At 37.8% G+C, this 20,681-nt stretch overlaps 1 protein-coding gene across 8 annotated transcripts in view; it reads right to left on the bottom strand.

Moving 5' to 3' along the window:
• The window catches only part of TASP1 (taspase 1), a 282,614-nt gene that overhangs the window by 37,700 nt on the left and 224,233 nt on the right, over positions 1-20,681 (bottom strand). For all 8 annotated transcript variants that reach the window (XR_008517075.2, XM_054542027.2, XM_054542026.2 and 5 more), the window contains 2 exons: positions 19,252-19,362; positions 1,554-1,627 (listed from right to left, as the gene is read on the bottom strand). Coding sequence is in view for 7 of the 8 variants with exons in the window: in XM_054542027.2 (XP_054398002.2) it covers positions 1,554-1,627; positions 19,252-19,362 (185 nt within the window). In the remaining variant the exon portion in view is untranslated. The remainder of the gene's footprint in view (positions 1-1,553; positions 1,628-19,251; positions 19,363-20,681) is intronic.

A 20,681-nucleotide genomic window follows, 5' to 3' on the forward strand; every position in this document is an offset into this window, starting at 1 on the left:
AACTGAAATGGCTGCAAGCTACTGTTATGCAAGGATTCTTGGGGTTTATCAGGCTTGTTTTATGTATGGGAACTGTTTTGTCACTGAGAAGAAATGAATCTGAAAATATGAATAATCATTTTCATACTTATTCATTAAACCTGTGCTGTTCAATATGGTAGCCACGAGCCAAATGTGGCTATTTAAATTTAAATTAAGTAAAATTTAAAATTCAGCTCCTCAATCAAACTAGCCACATTTAAGTGCTCAATAACCACATGTGGCTAGTAGCTTCCCTGTTGGAAAACAGAGATATAAAATGTTTACATCACACAAAATTCTGTTAGACAGTGCTGTTCTAAACCCTTAAATCACCTTTAAAATGGGCAATTATATTTCCATTCTATATAAATTATGAAACAAAGCAATCTTTTATGTATTCTCTTAGGAAATAGGTCTACTAACACAATATGAATATTGTACCAGATGAAGGTGAAGCAAAGGGGGAGGGTGGATCTCAGCAATATTTTCACAATGTAAGTCAATCCTTGTCTGAATAAATGTTCTTTACACTACTCACAAAAGTTCTGTGGAGCTACAGGCTGGCTGGATAATATACAAAGGATAGTCAGGATGGGTATTACATGACAAATAAGCAATAAAGTGTTCTTTATTATATTTATCCTTTATGATTCAATCTGTATCAGACTGCTCATATCAGAAGTTTTCCTATTTTATATGTCAAAATGTGCAAAATAAATCATTTCCTTTAAAAACAATGCTGCACAACTTCACAGCTTTATAACTGAGGTAATTTAATGCCAAGTAAACATCACAGACCACAGCTGTTTCTAAAAAATTTATGAACAAGAAGAACATGAGGCCAATATAAAATAAAATCCACAAATCATGTTGCTTATTCCCAGGCTCAACCATCATGAGTCCAGGGAAGCTAAGCAACTCTGGAGATAGTATGTGGATGCCTATGTGATTATTGTAACTCACTGAGGGACGAGTGCCACAGGCATGTGGCACATGGACAGAGACCTTTAATTCTGCCCATGAAGACACCATGTCAGGGCATGACAGAACACACTGAAAGGTGAGACAGGTCATACTTGCAAGCATGTCAGCCACCTGTGCCATCAAACATGCAGGATGCTTTCTAGGGTCAAAGCTTGTTTGACTCAGTTTCCTTTATTCCAACACTTCTTGCAGAATCATCCATCTATGTCAGCTCATCAGCTTCACTCTCATTTTCTCTTCCCAAATCCCAGTTTCCTCTTCTCTACTTATTCTCAATGGGCAAAAAGGAACAAGCTGGGGGCTGTGGGGGAAAGTGGGCAGGCTCCTCCTAATGCTCCCTTGCTGTGTCACCAAAAGCAAAATAGATATGCTGGTTTTCTCTGGAGCTGTTAGCATTGTTAACTGTTCTTATTCAGATGCTTATAAAGACCACAGAGCTACTGCCCAAAAAAAAGCTGAAAAAATTCATCCACATCAACTTAGCTGGTTAGACGTTTATGCGATGGCTACAAGGTTTTCAGGTTATGACCCAGTTTTTTCCCACTTACCTTGGCTTTCCCATCCTGGGCTGACATATATCCAACACACATGCTCTCCGTCGTGTGGCTCCACAGAAATTCCACTGCCATAAAAGAGAACACAAATAGGCACATTCAGATCACAGATGGAAAATAAATCTTTGCTTTTTAATAGAACAGTTAAAGATAGCTTTATATTTAACACACTCAGTTCCCCACTTTCCATTTGCTTGTTCATAAATGTCAAGATGATTTATCCCTAAAACTGTGTAATGCCATTTACTGTGAAATGAAAAATGTATTTCTTTCCTGTCAAAACTTATGATTATTACATGTAAAATAAATGCTCTTCTGTTTGACTCTTGTAACATTAAATGCACACACACATACATACGGTATACAGTGATTTAGTAAATGTAATATTCCATAGTGTGGTTTATTTTAAAACATGTGCATGCAGACACACACACACACACACACACACACACACACACACACACACACACACACACACACACACACACACACACACACACACACACACACACACACACACACACACACACACACACACACACACACACACACACACACACACACACACACACCTAGGTCTTAATTTCTTTCTTTATTGAGACGGAGTTTCACTCTTGTTGTCCAGGCTGGAGTGCAATGGCGCAATCCCAGCTCACTGCAGACTCTGCCTAGTGATTCTCCTGCCTCAGCCTCCTGAGTAGCTGGGATGACAGGCATGCACCACTACACCCAGCTAATTTTGTATCTTTAGTAGAGACGGGGTTTCACCATGTTGGCCAGGCTGGTCTTGAACTCCTGACCTCAGGTGATCCACCCACATTGGCCTCCCAAAGTGCTGAGATTACAGGCATGAGCCACCGCACCCAGCCCTTAATTTCTAAATACGATTCTCTACGAAAAAGAATCAGGATTCTTTGGAGAAATGTCCATTCCAGAGCTGGGACACAGAAAATATAAAATGAATCTGGAACATCTTGTTGTACCAGAAAAGTAAGGAAATGCTCAAAGAGTAAAGGGGACTTATCCAAAAGACCCAGGGGTCAACCTGAAGGGCTCTTACTGGCAAAAATCTGTGCCTATCAAAATAAATAATGAGAGTAATGAGTTATAACCACTGAACAAAGTCAGAATCAATGAGCCCATACTGATCCAAACAAATAAATGGTGAAGAAGACAAAGCTCTTCCTTCAACAGAATGACAACTAATAAGTATAGAAAAAATAACAGAGTTAGAAAATAATGGTTGCTAAAACTAGTAGGTGGAAATTTGAAGAAGGACGGGCTATTTACATAGCTTCAATGTATCTCTCCAAAAAATTCTTATAACAGGAAAAACTGTTAGTTCACTGTGGAAACACTTGATCAAGGACTCCAACTTAACTCAATGAACAAAGCTACCACCACCAATTAAGGCACAAATCAGTACCATGTGCCTTTTGATAAGATACCTTGAGACACAACACTTCTGTGGTATTTGGTATTCCTGACAAAAATGCATAACCAGAATTGAATGAGGAAACATCAAACAGACTTGAAATAGCAACACTCTACTAAATAACTGGTTTGAACTCTTCAAAAATGCCAAAGTCAGAAAACACAAAGTTGAGAAACTTCCTGTTTAAAGAATACATGACAACTGAACACAATGTGTCATTCTGGATTGTACCCTGGACTTGGTGGTGGGGAGAGATGTTATAAAGGACATTATGGAAACAATTAATAAAGTTGGAAAAGGGACTCTGGGTTAGACAGTAGTGTTATATCAATACTAAAAGCCATGACTTTGATAACTGTACTGTGATTATTTAGTAGAATGGCCTTGTTCTTAAGAAATACTCAATAAAGCAGCCTGATGTCTCCAATTCACTCTCAAATAGTTCAGGGAAAAAAATGCACTTATTTGTTTGTGTGTATGTGTGTGGGCATGTGCATGCTGGTGTTCGCGTAGAGGGAGGAGGGTGTGAGGATGGGAAAACAAATGGAAGGAAGGGAAAACAAACGGAAGGAAAGGAAAACACTGGTTGAATCTGGGAAAAGGAATCATGGTTGTCCCTTGCACTATTCTTGCAACTTTTCTGTATGTATAAAATTATATCTAAATGAAAAGTTACAAAAAGAAAACTGCAAACATCCAGGGATGCCCACAAAGCTCTGTCACATTCCAGTACATAGCATCAAAATTCTGAGTTTTCGAAGGCATTTTTAAAGTTGTAATGTACTCCAATAAAAATTTCAAAAGTCCCTGATAATAAAACTGCATTGCTCAACACTAAACCCTGTCCCCCAGGCCATCCATCTGTTTATATCTCTAAGCTAGTTAAGCCTGGAGACAAGTGTTTGAGTTGAGACCCAACTGTGTGATCCATGATCCTAGCCTCTGAAGGCTTTGCCAGACATGTGGGGAAGAAAGAGGCAGTAAGGGGCAAAATGGAGTTCCTCAGATACATGGCTCATTCCCTCATCATTAATTAGTTATCAAATCTGCCAACCTGCTCAACAGACGCTCCATTGAAGAGTGCAGGAAAAGTGTCATGCAATGAAGCAAGTTCTCTTCACCAGATGTTTTTTCGTCCACACACATCTGCTTTAAACTTCAAAAATCTTGACATCCAGAGCAAGGTCTGGGATAGTCTAACTTGCCTAACAGAGGAAAGGCACTCAAGTCTTACTGAAGTTCTCTAGAGTAGTGACAATAAATTTTATTCAAATACAAAGTTAAAGCACTTCTAAAATTGCACCTTTTCCTCATGCCCCAAATATTAAGGGGGCAACTGCTCAGGTATTAGCCAAGAAAAATCATAAAAATATAGCCAATATGACCATGAGAACAAAGGATAAAGACATTACCCTTTATTTTTTAAATATCATTTTAATGATTTTTTTAAATGTATTATTCTCCCTGTAAATGTAGTCTGCTTTCAAAAAATGGAATAAACATAAAAATTTAGACTTACAAAAGCGGATAAATTAGGATACACTGACGAACTTCATTAAATAACTATTTTTATATGAATGGTTTTCAATAAATTTCTAGATCTAGTGTTTAGGAGTTTTTAAAGAAAATAACTCAGTGTCTAAAAATTCATTCTTCACTGTTTTCACAAACATTTATCCCACCCCACAGTAAAAGGCAAAACATTGTACTGACACATTTTTTAATAATGACAATTCAAATCAGTTATCAGTTATTAATTCACGCTAGCTTGAAAATCTCAGAAGAAATTGTCTAGGATTTAAATTATAAAACACTTTTAAGAGAAATTATTTCATTACTTGTAGTACATGCATAATGCAAGTTTATTTAACAAATTATTTCTTAGTGGAAGACTTCAGGGAAGTAGGACAAGGAGCAGCTAACACTTAGAATCTATGATGTGCCAGGCATTGTCTTTCATAACAGAACTCAGCAAAGCAGAAATGGGGAACCTGAGGCTCAGAGAAGGGAAGCAGTATGGTTTAAGTCATTTTACTAGGCGTACAGACTGGATTTCAAGCTGGACTCTGGGATCACAAAGCTTGTGGTATTTCATTGTTATATTACTCTGAAATCTACTCAGTATAGATAAGGATTTATACTTGTTACACATTAAGAAGACTAAATTCCTTACAAACACCAAAAGAGACGAAACATCAAACACAAACACCAAACAACTCTTAAAACATTTTAAATCTCTCTTAAGGAAAGCTTTTAAACCATAACGAAAACCAGAGACCACAAAAGATGGCCAAGATCAATATATTTGACTAGTTAAAAAATATTTATAGTGTTTTCCTTCTTTTTTTTTTTTTTTTAAGACAGAGTTAATTTACTCTGTCACCCAGGCTGGAGTGCAGGGGCACAATCTCAGCTCACTACAACCTCCACCTCCCAGGTTCAAGCAATTCTCGATTCTCCTGCCTGGCTAATTTTTGTATTTTTAGTAGAGACGGGGTTTCACCATGTCAGCCAGGCTGGTTTTGAACTCTTGACCTCAGGTGATCCGCCTACCTCAGCTTTTCAAAGTGCTGGGATTACAGGAATGGGTCACCTCGCCTGGCCTGTTTAGAGTGTGTGTTTTTGCCATTTGGAGAAAAATGAAAGTCAAGAGATGAATGACAAATTTGGGGAAATATTTGCAATTCATAGCATAAACAAAAAGCTAATTTTCTTAATATTTAAAGATCTCCTACAAATCAATGAGACAAATATCCAAAGAAAATGCAAAAAGGATATGAACAAATGGGAATATGAATGGCTCTAAAACATATGAAAAGATAATTTACGTTACTCATACTAAAATAAATGCAAATTAAAATCACAAGATACCATTATCAGGTTTCAGACTATTATCAGACTACCAGGTTTCAGATATCAAAAAGTTTGAAACAACATTGTGTTAGCTGGGAGTGGAGAAAAGAGCAGATTCATATAGCAGTGGTGGGAGTAAGGCCATCTGCAAGAACATTCTCTTAATCCATGGTAATTATGCTCTGTAATGTTGATGAACACTGAATTAGCAAATAATGAGCCACTACAGGTAGGGAAAATACAGGGCTAAGTTCCTGCAAATCTCTGGTCAAAATATTTTTAATAGCATATCAATAAATAACCTTATTTTATATGTGTTTCTGTTTAATCTTTTTTTTTTGAAGAGTCTCGCTCTGTCACCCAGGCTGGAGCGCAGTGGCGCAATCTCGGCTCACTGCAAGCTCTGCCTCCCGGGTTCACGCCATTCTCCTGCCTCAGCCTCCCTAGTAGGTGGGACTACAGGCGCCCGCCACCACGCCCGGCTAATTTCGCCCGCCACCACGCCCGGCTAATTTTTTGTATTTTTAGTAGAGACGGGGTTTCACTGTGTTAGCCAGGATGGTCTCTTGTGATCTGCCCGCCTCGGCCTCCCAATGTTTAATCTTTTAAAAATATTTATTTACTTATTTATTTACAAATAAGTATATGCATAAACACTAGCCAAGAAGGGTTTAACGTTTTCCTGATGCTGGGTAACATGCCCATAAATTTCTTTGGCTTTCAAGTTACACAATAATGTTGTCATCTATGCTTTTTTTATTGGTCATCATTCCATGAATCTACTAATTTAGCTGCTTTTCCATCTTTTCCATTGCTGCATACATAGATGTTACTTTAGCACCTTCTGGAGCAGCCTCACATACAGATCAGTGAGTTTCCTCTTCTTTTATCTGAGTGTGTTATATTGTTGATTCATTAACAATGAATTCACCACTAATAGCACTATAATTTCCGCCTAAATGAAGCTTATCCAAAATGCACATTTTTCCCCACAAGACACTACCATCTTCTCGCACTCTGAAACACCAAACAGCACTTCAGCACTATGCTTGGCGCAATTTTAGATGGCAAAATCATCATTAAAAAGTGCGAAAATGTGGAAAACATGGCACAAAATAGACCACAAAATGGATACATTTGTAGTACCAGAGCTGAGACAGGAAGGCAGAACATCATCTTGTTCACCTCATCTGGGAATGTGCACATGAGGTGACTCAAAATGTTTACCACTTCATGCATGTCCACAAGTGACTATGAGAGTGCTGAAATGCTGATTCATGGATTACAAATGAATGTTAGCAAGTAGGCAAATTAACAAATACAGAATCCAGGAATAATGAGGATTGACTGTATTTATCAAAATTACACACTCTTTGACCTAGCAATTCTATTTCTAGATATTTATTCCACAGATATGCCTTTATATATATAAAATAACACATTTATAAGAATCTTCATCAAAGTAGTTTTAATCAGCAAGAAATTGGAAACCAATTAATTGCCTATTGGACATATGTATAACTATGATACTGTATACAATGAAATACTATGTAACAATTAAAAACAAATGAGGAAGCTCTACATGGATATGGAACCAACTATACTGTTTTTCAAACTTTTTGATCACGAACCACAGTAAAATCCAAAACCAAATCAAAACAAACAACAACAAAAAAACCCCACACATTGTCATTTACTACACACATCTATTTATAACTAAAATTTCACAAAGTAATAATTGCTCTTCTACTTAACAATGTATTGATCTCTTCTACTGGGTTCTTTATAGTCTACTTATTGCTTTTTAAAAATTCTGCTTGTGATTTACTAAATTGATTTAGAACTCATTAATGTGACATGCTGCAGTTTAAAAAAAAAAACACTAATCTACAAGATAGCTTGGCTAAAAAAAAAAGTAAGGTGGAGAATAATGTACAGATATGGTGCTGCCATTTTTGTGAAATAAAATAAAAGATGAACATGTATGAACATGCTTGTAAGTACGTAGAGTCTCTCTGGAAGACTATCTTAGGAACTGGCAGCAATGGTTGCTCCTGTAGAGGGAACTAGTTGAGTAAGGAACTTAAGTGAAGGGCAACCTATTTTTCACCACCTTCTGAAACTTCTGAATTTGATCCTGTTTTCATATATTTCCTATTTTTTAATGCCTCTAAAAATCTTGATTACCCTGTTAACCTACGATATATATGAAGAATTTCTTCCCTGTTTAGATGAAGACATTCTGATTTTAGCATATATTTTAATTGTCCCTCATTAGAATGTATTATCATGATGTGAAACTAGTCTAAAACTTCCAATTTGTTTCTTCTCTCATGATTATCTAAAACATAAGCAAATCTTAGGATGGGGCATGAAGAAGCCTCTACTTCCATTTACACCGAACACATATACTTAAGGCAAAATCTGCTATGTTCAAAGAGCAATCAAAACAAACAGAACAAAACAAACACACACTGTACCTGACAACTTCCTCAAGCTGCTTTTCCATCAGAAATTTTAAAAGGTCAAAATCACTATAAGTTTTTTTAAAATAAATAGAGACATTTGTGAGTAAGGTTTATCTCACAAAAAAAGCTTTCAAAATGTGTTATTAGTTAAGTCCTAATTTATAATTAAAACTCAGCAAAGAGTAGTACAAAGTTTGCTCAAATACGGTTACATAGAAAAATTTTAAATTTCAGTAAAAGAGTAGCATTTACCATCAGTGATATCTGGAAGTCTATAATGTGTCTCCTGATTTTGAGTACTTAATCTAAATTCTTACATACACTGAAAATGGAAGTTTATGGTAAGAGTATTAAAAGATAATTCTAATAACACAGCAAACCTGGGAAATGCTACTTCATAGCACTGGAATTTTTCCAGGTGTAATGATTACGTGAGGGAGACCATGAACTCCGGCAACATGCAGGGTAAATGAGTGGCCTGAAGTGACACATCTGAGCCTGTGAAAGCGCTGGCTGTAACAGTCTTGGTGTGGTCAAGCTCAAGCTTATTTCCATCTAGAGAAGCTTCTAGCCTTTCAGTAATGACCATTTTCCTTTGGTAGTGACTAGTAACTGTTTATAACCTCAACTACTGATTGAAAAATGCTTATGTTCTTTAGAAGGCCAAAGCCCAGGGCTTTGTGGGACTTCTAGAAATGCCCAGACCACAAAAAGATTCTCATCAGAAAACATTAACAACACACTAAAATAAGATCCCGAGTAGGTTTAACATGTGAAACATGGACACAGAGATTTGGCAGAATTCTTCTCCATCAAGTGGCTTCTTAACACATCATGTCATACAAATGCAATGTGAGAAAACGTACACACCATTGATGCTGTTCCAACATTGGAGAATGGCTTAGATAGGGATGAGCTGCACATGTGCGCTTCATAAATGATGGATTAATTGCATTATAAGAACCTTCAGGATGTATTTGTACTTAATCTTAGAGGCTAGCCTTTCCAGCAAGTTGTATTTAAGAATTTGGAACAAGTAAATTTATATGCCCAACACTGGTACTACTTCAGTCTTGGTGGAGCTCTGCTATATAAAGCAGCCCTTAATCCCCAATGCAAGGCTTTGCTTCCTAGTGGCATTTAAATCACCAGCTTTATGGGTTAAAAGAGCTACAAGCTACCTCTCTCATGATGTTTTCCCTAGGATACTTCTCTTTCAAAATCATCCACATATCATCCTGTTTAAATTAAGTCAGACAAAACCGTTTCCTTACCAGGTTGCAAGTAAGTTTTTTCTATCCAAATGGATTCTTTTTTCTGACCAGAAAGAAGTCATCAGCCACTCTCCTCCTCTTTAAAAATATATATACATATGTTGTCCTCCAATTGTTGTTAACAACCCCCAGCTGCACTGGCTCCCACACCCACTTAAAACCTCTCTGCTTGGCTTCACATCCCAGACTTGCTTGCAAGGAAAACAGAACTCCAAAATCAGAACCGTCTTGGGCTGGGCAGTTGCCAAGTTAGCTGCCACTCCTGAGCCTTAGGTCAAATGGCACGCCCTTGGACATTTTGCACAGTATTTAAGTTACTCCTTATTGAATAAAGAGAAATTCATTTTTTAAATGGGAAGAATGAGGCGCTGTAAATAGAACAGCCTCCTCTTATCACTGTAGATTTTTGCCCCTGGTTGTTAGGGTCTTTATAAGCAGCAGGGGGTTTATCTTTAGAAAAAAAAATGCAAAGACGCTTTACTGTCTTGACATGGAATCCTTAAGACTCATATAATGCATGCCCCATTACGGCCGTGAAGAAACTTTGACTTGGCATGCTTCCCTGAAAAACTTTCACCACTTAACTGTCTTGGGAGCAACGGGGACTGAGTTCTATAGAATCCTGGTTACACTAAGCCAAGAAAATAATCATTCCCTCTTTCCAAGGCTTGTTCAGATTTGTTCAAGACTAACTAACAAAGGATGCTGATTGAAAAGAGGAGGATGTGGGTCAAATAGTAACACAAGCCCTGGAGGACACTTCAATTATCTTCCTGTTTTATCCTTTTATTGTATTAGAAGCTGCTGGAAACAGGGCCACTTGGTTGGGACTTGGAAGTTCTTTGGTGAACAGAAAACCATTCAGTAAAACAAGTTTTATTAAAACGCAATTTTATTCATTCAACCAATACATTTTTAGGATTTATTTCATGGTAAACTCTGTTATCCTTTGAGCAGATGAAACTGACTATAAAATTTCCTGAGTGTAATAAGAATTACATAGTCACTAGAATTCTATTCATAAATTTTTGTATTCTATATTTCAGATGGAAAACTTTGTGAGCCAAAAAATAATAATTCTTGGCAAGATAATCACTAGAACTATACTTCTCATGATGGAGAAGAAAATTACAGATGAAACTCTGTTTCCGATATTCAGAGTATATTAGTGATACAATATATAGAGATATGTTCATGATTTAAAGGAAAGAAAGTCCTGGTATAAACAAAGTGGCAGATTATAGATACTTGCAATCAATATCTTTGTATTATAAAACCAAAACTAATTCTGAAAATATTAATCTCAGAGCACTACTTCATCAGATTAATGCTACTCTTCATTGTTGAAAAGTTTAAATATCATGTCTGCCTTATTCGCCTTGCATCTAAGTTACTTACTGTTCTTCGTTCCATCTGATCCTTAAATAAGAACTAAAATGTGGCTTCTCTCTTAAGAGATATCTTCACTACAGTGAAGATGTAACAATTCCAAAACATTGCTGAGGCACTAAAGAAATGAGCTTCCAACGATGACAATGAACTGTCACGTAGAACAAAGTTTTAATTCCATTTTTAAGATAAAGTTATTAACATCAGACAAACATCTATAAGTACCTCTTTTCCCACTACCAGCCTAAAAGGAAATTTGCCTTCTCTTTGATGGTTACTTTTATGATCATGTGAGCCCAGCAGAAATGCCTAGTCATAAGTGCTCACTGTGGCGCGTGCCATGTAATGGAAATAAGTGATATTGCCGGTGCCCTGAGAACGAAGCTCCTTTGAAGTACATGTGTTTATATGTGCTCACCAAATTTTTAATACCAGTAAAACCAAAAGGCGGTTTGGAATTTTAACTTACAGTAAAATAATCTTTTATCTTTTTAATGTTCCAGGAAGCATCAATTCAATTTAACATTTTTTATTTTGAAACCACAGCATACTTTGGTAACAGCAACAAAACAAAGTACTCGATAAAGAACTTTGCCTATTCTGAAAAGAGGGAGGAAAATACTGCATTTGAGTTCTAATTGGCCACAGTAAAACAGTTTGATTTGATAGAGCTATGTCTACAATGATAAAATAACTCATTATCCTTTCAGGTAATTATGTGAGAACATGCAAAAATTTTCATATAATAAATCATATAATACACCATTTATATAAAGTTTAAAATCAAGGAAAACTAAACAATGTACCATTTAGAGATATACAAAAGTGTGAAAAAGCTTTCAGGAAAAGCAGGGGGTAAACACAAAGTAAAGGATGGGGAGAAAGCACAGTAGTAAGATCAGAGAGGCCCACATAGGGGCTTCAAACATATGGGTAATGGGCAATTTCTTAGGCTCAGTGGCAGGTCCACAGGTGTTCATTTTATTATTCTCCTTTATAACTCACAAATTTATTATGTCCTTCTTTTAAAAATATATGAAACATTTCATAGTAAAAGATGAAAAAAAGGATAAAAGGGTAGCTGGACAAATGGAAGCAGGATCATGTACAAAAGTTAATTATCAGCATTATGAACACATCTGTCGATAGGAAAGAATCTGAAGTTATTCTCTGGGTAAGGTGGGGTTAACTTAATGGCAAGGTAACAATTACATGTGTGCTCATCGCATAATCAGGCTCTGGATGAACTGTGGGCCTCAAATCTGTTTAGGATGAAGAACTCCGACACAAGCTTGGCACAAAGGCCACTGGCTAAACACACAGCCTCTTTTTACTTCTAAGAGCCCATATGCCTCCTATCCTGAATTGCTTAAGATTTTTCTTAAATATATGGAATCTGTTTTTCACTGATCCCCACATTCTCTGCTTCCTACTGACCACTCCCTGGCAGACACCCTTGAACTTCATAAGGGTCTACCAGGCTCCCAGCAACACGTTTTGGTACAAGGTGCAAAACAGGAAATTAACCCATATGCTAAGATTGGCTGTTTATGCTATATATTTGCATATATTCTAATTACCTGTATCTAATTACAAGCTTAAAATGGTAAAGAACTCATTTTTTTCACCAGAAGACTTGATTTGGTATGCCTGCCTTTGTTTATCCATTTATTAACATTACTATATACGGCAGCCTCAATAAAGCACTTCTGTAGAGGCCTGGAAAGCACATGTAATTGTACTTCAGCAGGTAAAAATATATTGGCTTATTTTTTTTCTAAAAGCAGAGAGAAAATTAATTCTTTTCAGCTGTTTCATTCCAGGGACAAGCATTTGCTTTGCGTTAAATCAGCGATTTGTAGGCTGGGCTTTGTCAGCATCTCATGATCTGGGGGTAGGAGGTGGCAGGATGGGTGTTGCAAACATGTTCACATCCAAATTGTCCCTTTACAAGGCTATTTGCAGAGACTTTCCTCTGTGATCCCTTTAAACTGCCACAAAATCATCTACTTCTTGGATGCTCCTCATTATCCAATATTTCCAACCAATATTGTTTGTTTTTTTATGAGCATGAGAATATTTTCTGTGGTATTTCATTTTTCTGGAACAAGAGTCAACTTCTTTTAAAGTTTCTGCTAAATCATCAATAAAGAAACTCCATTTGGCACCTAAATCATCCATCCAATAATTATTGGGAACCTATTAAGTTCAATATGACATGGCTTCTGCCCTCAAATAGTTCACAATCTGGTGGTACGATTCTTAGAAGCAGTGGAATTTTCCAGCCCCTGGAAAGATATTTCAAACCTCTATAGCCCCTGTGTGTGTCACTGGAGCTCAAAGACCTATGATTTATTCCTCTCAAATAACTGAGTTCAGAAAAAAGATTAAGAAGTGCTGGCCTACGAGAAGGGGCTAGGATGTGTCACAGTCATTGTTAGAAGGAATGTCAATTGCATGGTGCTATCAGAGCACAAGGAAAGAGCAAATCACCTGGGGAGAGGACTTCCAGAGGATTCGAAGAAGATTCACATTTGATCAGGGTTTTAAAGACTTGTATTGGCCCAGAGCTTAGCACAGCAAGAGCATATGCAAGTTATTGGGGGAAAAAAATAACTCTTTGGAAGACCAAGTGATGTGGAGTGGCCAGAGTTGAGACATTGAGAATGAATGAAGGAAGAGAAAAACTAGTTGAACTCCATGAACATATACAATTATTACAATTATTTGTCAATTTTTTTTTTTTTAAAGGACTAGTCAGAAATAACACTGAAAGCATATTCTGAGGTCAGATCAGGGGATGTCATTTCCCATCAAGTTAGGTAGCTCCCATTTGTGCTATAGGAAATTCACCAGCAGAGGGTGTGTGTGAGTGTGTGTGTCTGTGTGCTGCCTACTGAAAAATTAAAGGTAGAGAGCATTGAAGTAACAGATACATGTTTGTTTTATTTTAGCATACATAAGAAGATTCAACATTTAGCTTAGACATATAGTAAACTAATTACCTATACTTATGTCACTCTTGAGTTGAACAGTGTCCTTCTGATCTTGGGATTGGTGTGGCTCTCTAGGTCAGGTTCTCATTTTTGCCCTTTCTTCTTTGGGGAAGTCTTCTCTCCTGTCCCTGGTTTGGGACCCATGGCTATGTTCTCTGGGCCAGCTGCAGAGTTGTTATATAGAAAGAACTCTGGGAGCAATAATGGAGATGGGACTGAGGGGACAAATAGAGGAAGAAAGGCTGGAGGTGAGGAGGCTAAGGAGGTGAGGGAAACTTGATTACAGAATGCAATGTAAGAGGACACGCATCATATTTGTCCTAGAGGGTCCCCAAAAAGAGAATCAGGATCTACTGATGAAAACCAAAACCCAACAGCTGCCTAAAGATGGCAACAGAGCACCTTGATTTGTCATCACAGCTCATTAGACAAAAGGGCTTAAAAAGTTTATTAGTTATCTACTGCTACATAATAAATTCTCTCAAAATGCGGTGGTTTAAGACAGCAAACACTTATTATCTCACAGTTTCTGTGGGTCAGAAATTTCACGGTGGCTTCATTGGGTGGTTCTTTTGCAGGGTCTCCCATGAGATTTCAGTCAAGATGTTGCCACAGACTGCTGTCATCTGAAGGCTCACTCAGATCTCTGAGGCTGTTGGCAGGAAGCCCCGGTTCCTCAGAAGCAGTCGCTGGGAGGAAGTCGCAGTTTTTTGCGAAGTGGGCTTCCCCACAGTGCTGCTTGAGTGTCCTCATGACATGGCAGTTGGTCTCACCCAGAGGGAGTGACTCAACAGAGAGCCCAAGGAGGAAGCCACAATGCCTTTTTGACCTAGTCTCAGAAATTGGACACTGTCACTTCTGCCATAAATTTATTGGTTGGAAGCAAGTCTCTAGTGTTTGGCTCACAGTCAAGGGCAGGGAAATTGAGCTCCACCTCTTGAAGGGAGGAGTATTCAACAAACTATGGAAAAAGCACCTGTAACAAGGTCACAGAAGTGGACTTTGAAAGTTCCTTCATACCTGAGATTCTCCGATTCTATTCACAAATCAGTAGACAAAGACAAAAGACACTCAAAAGTGTCTGTTACTTGAGTCATATCACCTTGGAAGCAGCCCACTGGAGCTCTGATAACTAATGTATTTGTCAAGAGGAAAGTCTATGTAACGGCTTCCAGGAAACTCCATCAAGTGGCAATGAGGTTCAACTGAAAACTGCTTGTGTGGTGTAATGAGAACATTATTTACAATTTTGAGAAAAGAAAGTGGACGCAGAAAAGGCTACTGTAGGAGATTGTGTGATTATATTATTCTTGGGACCAAAAAAGTGATTAACAATATACAGCAGTTAAGTTTTTTTTTTAATTTTGGAAATTGTTTTGTTTTATTTGGATGTGTAGAAAAGAAAGACTTCTCAGCTTTCCTGGTTACTAGAAATTACTGAGCATCCAGGAGCCACGAGTTTATAGTTACACTCTTATGACAGTGAAAAAGCAATAAATGGGAAGTCACAGTCCAAACACGAAGCAAATTAATTTATAGCCTGATTTGGAGCAACTGATAGAAAGGAGAATCCACTTGATCTTGATGACTGAAATAGTCCCCTTTTACAGGCAGAGGTTTATGACAAACCCTCATCTTTTGGGTCCAATCTTCTGCTTCTAGGGTATGCAGTGAGCACTATCTATACTATAATCTTGATGCTGTTAATGCTGGTTACTGACATTATTTAGAATCAATCCCTGATCAAACTATAGAGATAAGTACAGATATAAGAAGGCAAAAATGTTAATAATCATAACAACAATGGTATTGTTGACAGAGGTTGAGGTGAGGTAGGAGAGTGAAGGAGGAAGAGAAAAGGAGAAAAGCAAACACTATAGGGTCTGAATGTTTGTTTCCTCCAAAATCCATGTTGAAACCTATTCCCCAATACGGCAGTATTAAGATGTGGGACCCTGAAGACGTGAGTAGGTCATGAGGACTCTGCCCTCATGAATGGATTAATATCTTCATAGATTAATGGGTTATCATGGGAGTGGAACTGGTGGCTTTATAAGAAGATGAAGAGAGACCTGAGCTAGGACACTTAGCCCCCCTCACCATGTGACATCCTGTGCCCCTATGGGACTCTACAGATAGTCCCCACCAGCAAGAAGGCCCTCATCACATGCAGCCCCTTGACCTTGGACTTCTGAGCCTCCATGACTGTAAGAAATAAATTAATTTTCTTTACAAATTACTCAGATATTCTGTTAGTTTTAGGAATTCTGTTATAAGCAATAGAAAACAGACTAACAGAAAACAGTGCATGAACTTTCCTCAGCTTACATAGTTGAAGTGGTGAGGAATGTTTGATAGACGTTATATAAAGTTAATGAATCAAGAAACAGTGTGTTAAAGTGCAATAAAATTAAACATATTATTTCAAGTTAGAGCAGAATTCCAACAAAAATCAAGAAGGAAGGGAAGTGGGACATGGTGTGAGCTAAGTTTTTAATTTTTTCACAGCAAGGGGTCACAAGTTACTGACTAATCAAGAAATAGATGTGTGAGCACATTCTATAGAGTGAGGGTGATTCCCGTGAGAATAACCAGAACCAAAGACTGACTGGTGGCTCTGGAAATGGAGTGTAAAAGGTGATTTTCACATCTTTGATTCCTGTCCTTCTATACTGTTTGAATTTACTTTGTTTCCTATCCTTCTATACTGTTTGAATTTATTTTCTTACCAAATACTTAACATTCATAACTTTTATAGAAAGTTCACATAATTGGTAGCATCTGTAAGTTGACATTAGCCTATGTTCGCCAGGTTTTAGTAGATAAGCTTCATAAGCATCCATGCCTCCAGTTAACGAACAGCAAGGTTTCACTTATTTCATAAACTGGCACTTCACACTTAATGCTTCCTCTTGAAATAAAGAGTAGGAACCAGTTTATAAATCACTACATTGGTAATAAAACTATATAACATGAGCTAAAATACTATGACTTATCCTTAAATATGCATTTCTGTACCACCAAAAATGAAAAGACAACCAAAAAGACATTACAGTTTTCAGGGTTAACACAAATGGGTAAGAGTCCAGGCTCAGCAAAGTACTGTGATACTCCTTTTTAGGAATAATCGATGAAACAATTTTAATGCCCCCCCAACCCACCGCTGCCCAAACACTAAGGGTTATTCTTCTGAGGTTTTTTGTTTGTTTGTTTTATTATACCTTAAGTTCTGGGATACATGTGCAGAACGTGCAGGTCTGTTACATAGGTATACACGTGCCATGGAGGGCTTGCTGCACCCATCAACCTGTCATCTACATTAAGTATTTCTCCTAATGCTATCCGTCACCTAGCCCCGCACCCCCGACAAGCTCTGGTGTGTGATGTTCCCCTCTCTGTGTCCATGTGTTCTCACTGTTCAACTCCCAGTTATGAGTGAGAACATGTGGTGTTTGGTTTTCTGTTCCTGTGTTAAGTTTGCTGAGAATGATGGTTTCCCACTTCGTCCATGTCCCTGGAAAGGTTTTATGGAAACCCCATGTCCATCCTCTGCATATGTTTAAAACCAACCAGGTTGAGTTTAACTATCTAACTGGAAGAACATTCAAAGGATTCAACAACGATTAAGATACCAAAGAAGAAAACTAGTATTTATCTTGGTTTAACAAAACATGACTGTTAAAAAGCATATCTCCTTGGAGTAACCTAGGTACTACGTACAGAGGGTAGAAGGAGACACTATGGCAAAAAAAAAAAAAAAAAAAATACAGCTGGTGGTTACAGTCCAGGTGGAGAAAAAGGCCTTTTATATAAAGTGTACTTTTCCTCTGAAGAATGAACAAAGAGATTTTATGAAAATGTTTTGGGCTTCTATAGAAAAAGTATTTTTTATACCCATAAAAAACACTCAGTCTTCTATTTCATAAACTATGAAGGGACGTGTACTATAGCAATTGACAACAATCACACAATATACATCAGGCACCACTCACGCTTTCTGTAAGGAAATTTATGGGAAGGGTTAAACTACCACAACCCCCGTGGATGACCTATAGTGTTTGTATTAAAAAAAAACAAAAAACACACACAAAAAAAACAGAAGAATGGACTAATACACTGAGCTAGTGCCATACAGTAGAATATAACACAGCAATGAAAACGTACAAACTCCTACTGCATGTAACATTGTTGAATCTAACAAGCTTGAATGCTGACTGAAGATTAGACACAAGTGATACATATTCCTGATTCTATTTACATAATAAATGAAACGAGGCAGAACTAACCATGGTGTTAGAAGTGAGCGTACTGTTTAACTTTGGAGGGGATAGAGACCAGAAGGTGTCCAAAGGGGATTTCTGGGGTTGTGGTAAAGTTCTATTTTTTTTTTAATCTGGATGCTTGTTACAGGGGGTGGGTTCACTTTGTGATAATTCATCAAGCAGTTGCAGTTATGATTTGTAGACTTTTCTAAATGTATGTATGCTTCAGTTAAAAAGTTAACTTTAAAAAAATAATATATAGTGCCCCTGCTAGTGCATGTGTCACCTTTATGCAGATTTTTTTAATGTGTCCCCTCTGGAGAGATGGATTAGAAAAAAGCAACCCTGCAGTCAGTGGCAGCCCCACAACTCTGTGCCTTCACAGAGGGTGGGCTGGGTTTCATCCCCACTGGTGCTTGGCTAGAAACAAAACCACACATCTGGATGGACACCTGCAAATCTGCAAAAATGCTCATTTGACCCTCCCTCACCAAAGCTTTATGAGGAGGCCAGGGCAGACGTCCTTGTTTTACAGATGAAGCAGCATGGAACAGCAAGACCAATGCACGAAGGTGTCATGGCTAATGAGCCACGGAGCCAGGACTGACCTCTAGGCCAGTAGCTCTTCACATGCTTCTCATTCCTTTTGGGGAAGGGGAATAGGAAGAAGCTTCTCTATTACTGTGTGCCTTGTTATGGGTCATCTCAAATGCTTTGTGGAATAAGATAGGGCTTGAATACAGCGTCCAACGTTCTTAATACTGGACTTTAGTAAAGGTCCTTGGTTCTAAGCTTATTTGAAATATATTCTCTAAGGTGTACACTTAAAAATGAACATTCATCTTTTACATGCTTACCTATGGAAAAAGATCAGTAGAACAGGAATGTTCAGATATCAATAAAGCATGCTGACCCTCCCGCAGTTTAAAATTACTGACTTAAGGGTATAAATATTTTCATTTTTTCTTGGGAAAAAAAAATAGAAAGACACACACAATGCATATGTCTCACTTACCTAGAAGTGTCTGCTTATTTTGGGAGGAGTCAGGCTCGGCAGAACATCTGCATGAACGGAGGACAATCACTCCGCCAAGCACACCATCTTCACTGGCGAGGAAAGGTGAACCTAGGCAGAAAGGACTAGTAGTTATTTTTCAGTGAATTTTACTTTTTTAATTTTCAATTTTCATTTGATTATTAGAATAAAAATGTGGCATGAATAAGATCTTGAAAAATGCCCATTTTCTGATAATCACCATTGTTCATACCTCATTATATACTTGACGGCAAAGGCAGGTTTATGCCTGAACAGGGGCCATTTGGCAAAGAAAATGCCACATGCTGTCAAGAAGATATAAGTGGGGGAGGGAATGTGCATTACTGTATTCAGAATGGAATTGGAAACGCTACCAGATTAAAGGACCAAAACACAAATACAGGAAAAAATGCTCAACGACTCCCTTTAATCAACTCTTAGGGATCACTTACCACAGGCTCTCCCTGCTGTCAGGGACACACCACCAAAAGCTTCAGTTTACTACTTTAAATGCAATTTGAAACAATAAGCCACAAACTTTATTATAAACATTTTTAAATGCTTCTGATGGTTCGCACAAATAAGGGTGAAACTGCATTTCTATGATGAGAGTCTGGTGGTTAGAAAGAGTTGGGCCTCCTTGAGATCTCACACACTGAACCATTGTGAACATTTCAAGAACATTATATTTTAAAACCCCTCATTTTTCTTGCCCAAGGACATCTTCTTCAAACATCTGGCATAGCAAGTGAGCACGTGGAGAATAAATGCAAAATTAACCCAAGAACTATCAAAGAGAGTAGTAAAAAATCAAACCCAACCAAATTGGATTTGGTGGGAGCTTCTGGTTAAACTTACTATATTAAATACATGTATTTTTCTCCCTCCCTCTCCAAATCCTAGTGAACTGATGGGAAAGGAAGAAAAAAGCCATAGCCCAGTAAGGGCAGAGAAAGAGGCAGACAAGGAAAAAACTGACCTTTTGGAAAACGGTAAGAAGACAGATAAGTGGTTGCTCACCTAGCAAACCCATGAAAGCTGAAACCTAAGTTTTCATGAGGCAGGGGAAAACTGGAGTGGAGGATACCCACAGGAAACCAAACCAGTTTTGCCATAAAATGCAAAAAGGTTCAGAAATTGTAGGCTTCAAGATCCTCTGAAGGCAGGGGTACAGGGTAGAGATGATAAAAGATGGTAGGTTGACAGTGTCCAAAAGAATCCTCTAGACCAGAGGTTGTCCTGCTAAGAATGCCATTATTTTGTTTTGTTTTTAGTTTTTAAAGGGTTGTTTTAAAAAAAAAAAAAAAGGAGGAGGAGGAAGAGAAGGAGGACAACACGCCACAGAGACCGTGACATAGGCTGCAAAGCCCATAATCTTTATTCTCTAGCTCTTTACAGAAAAACTTTGC

Source organism: Pongo abelii, chromosome 21 (genome assembly GCF_028885655.2).
Source record: "Pongo abelii isolate AG06213 chromosome 21, NHGRI_mPonAbe1-v2.0_pri, whole genome shotgun sequence".
In the NCBI taxonomy this organism is placed as follows: Eukaryota; Metazoa; Chordata; class Mammalia; order Primates; family Hominidae; genus Pongo; species Pongo abelii.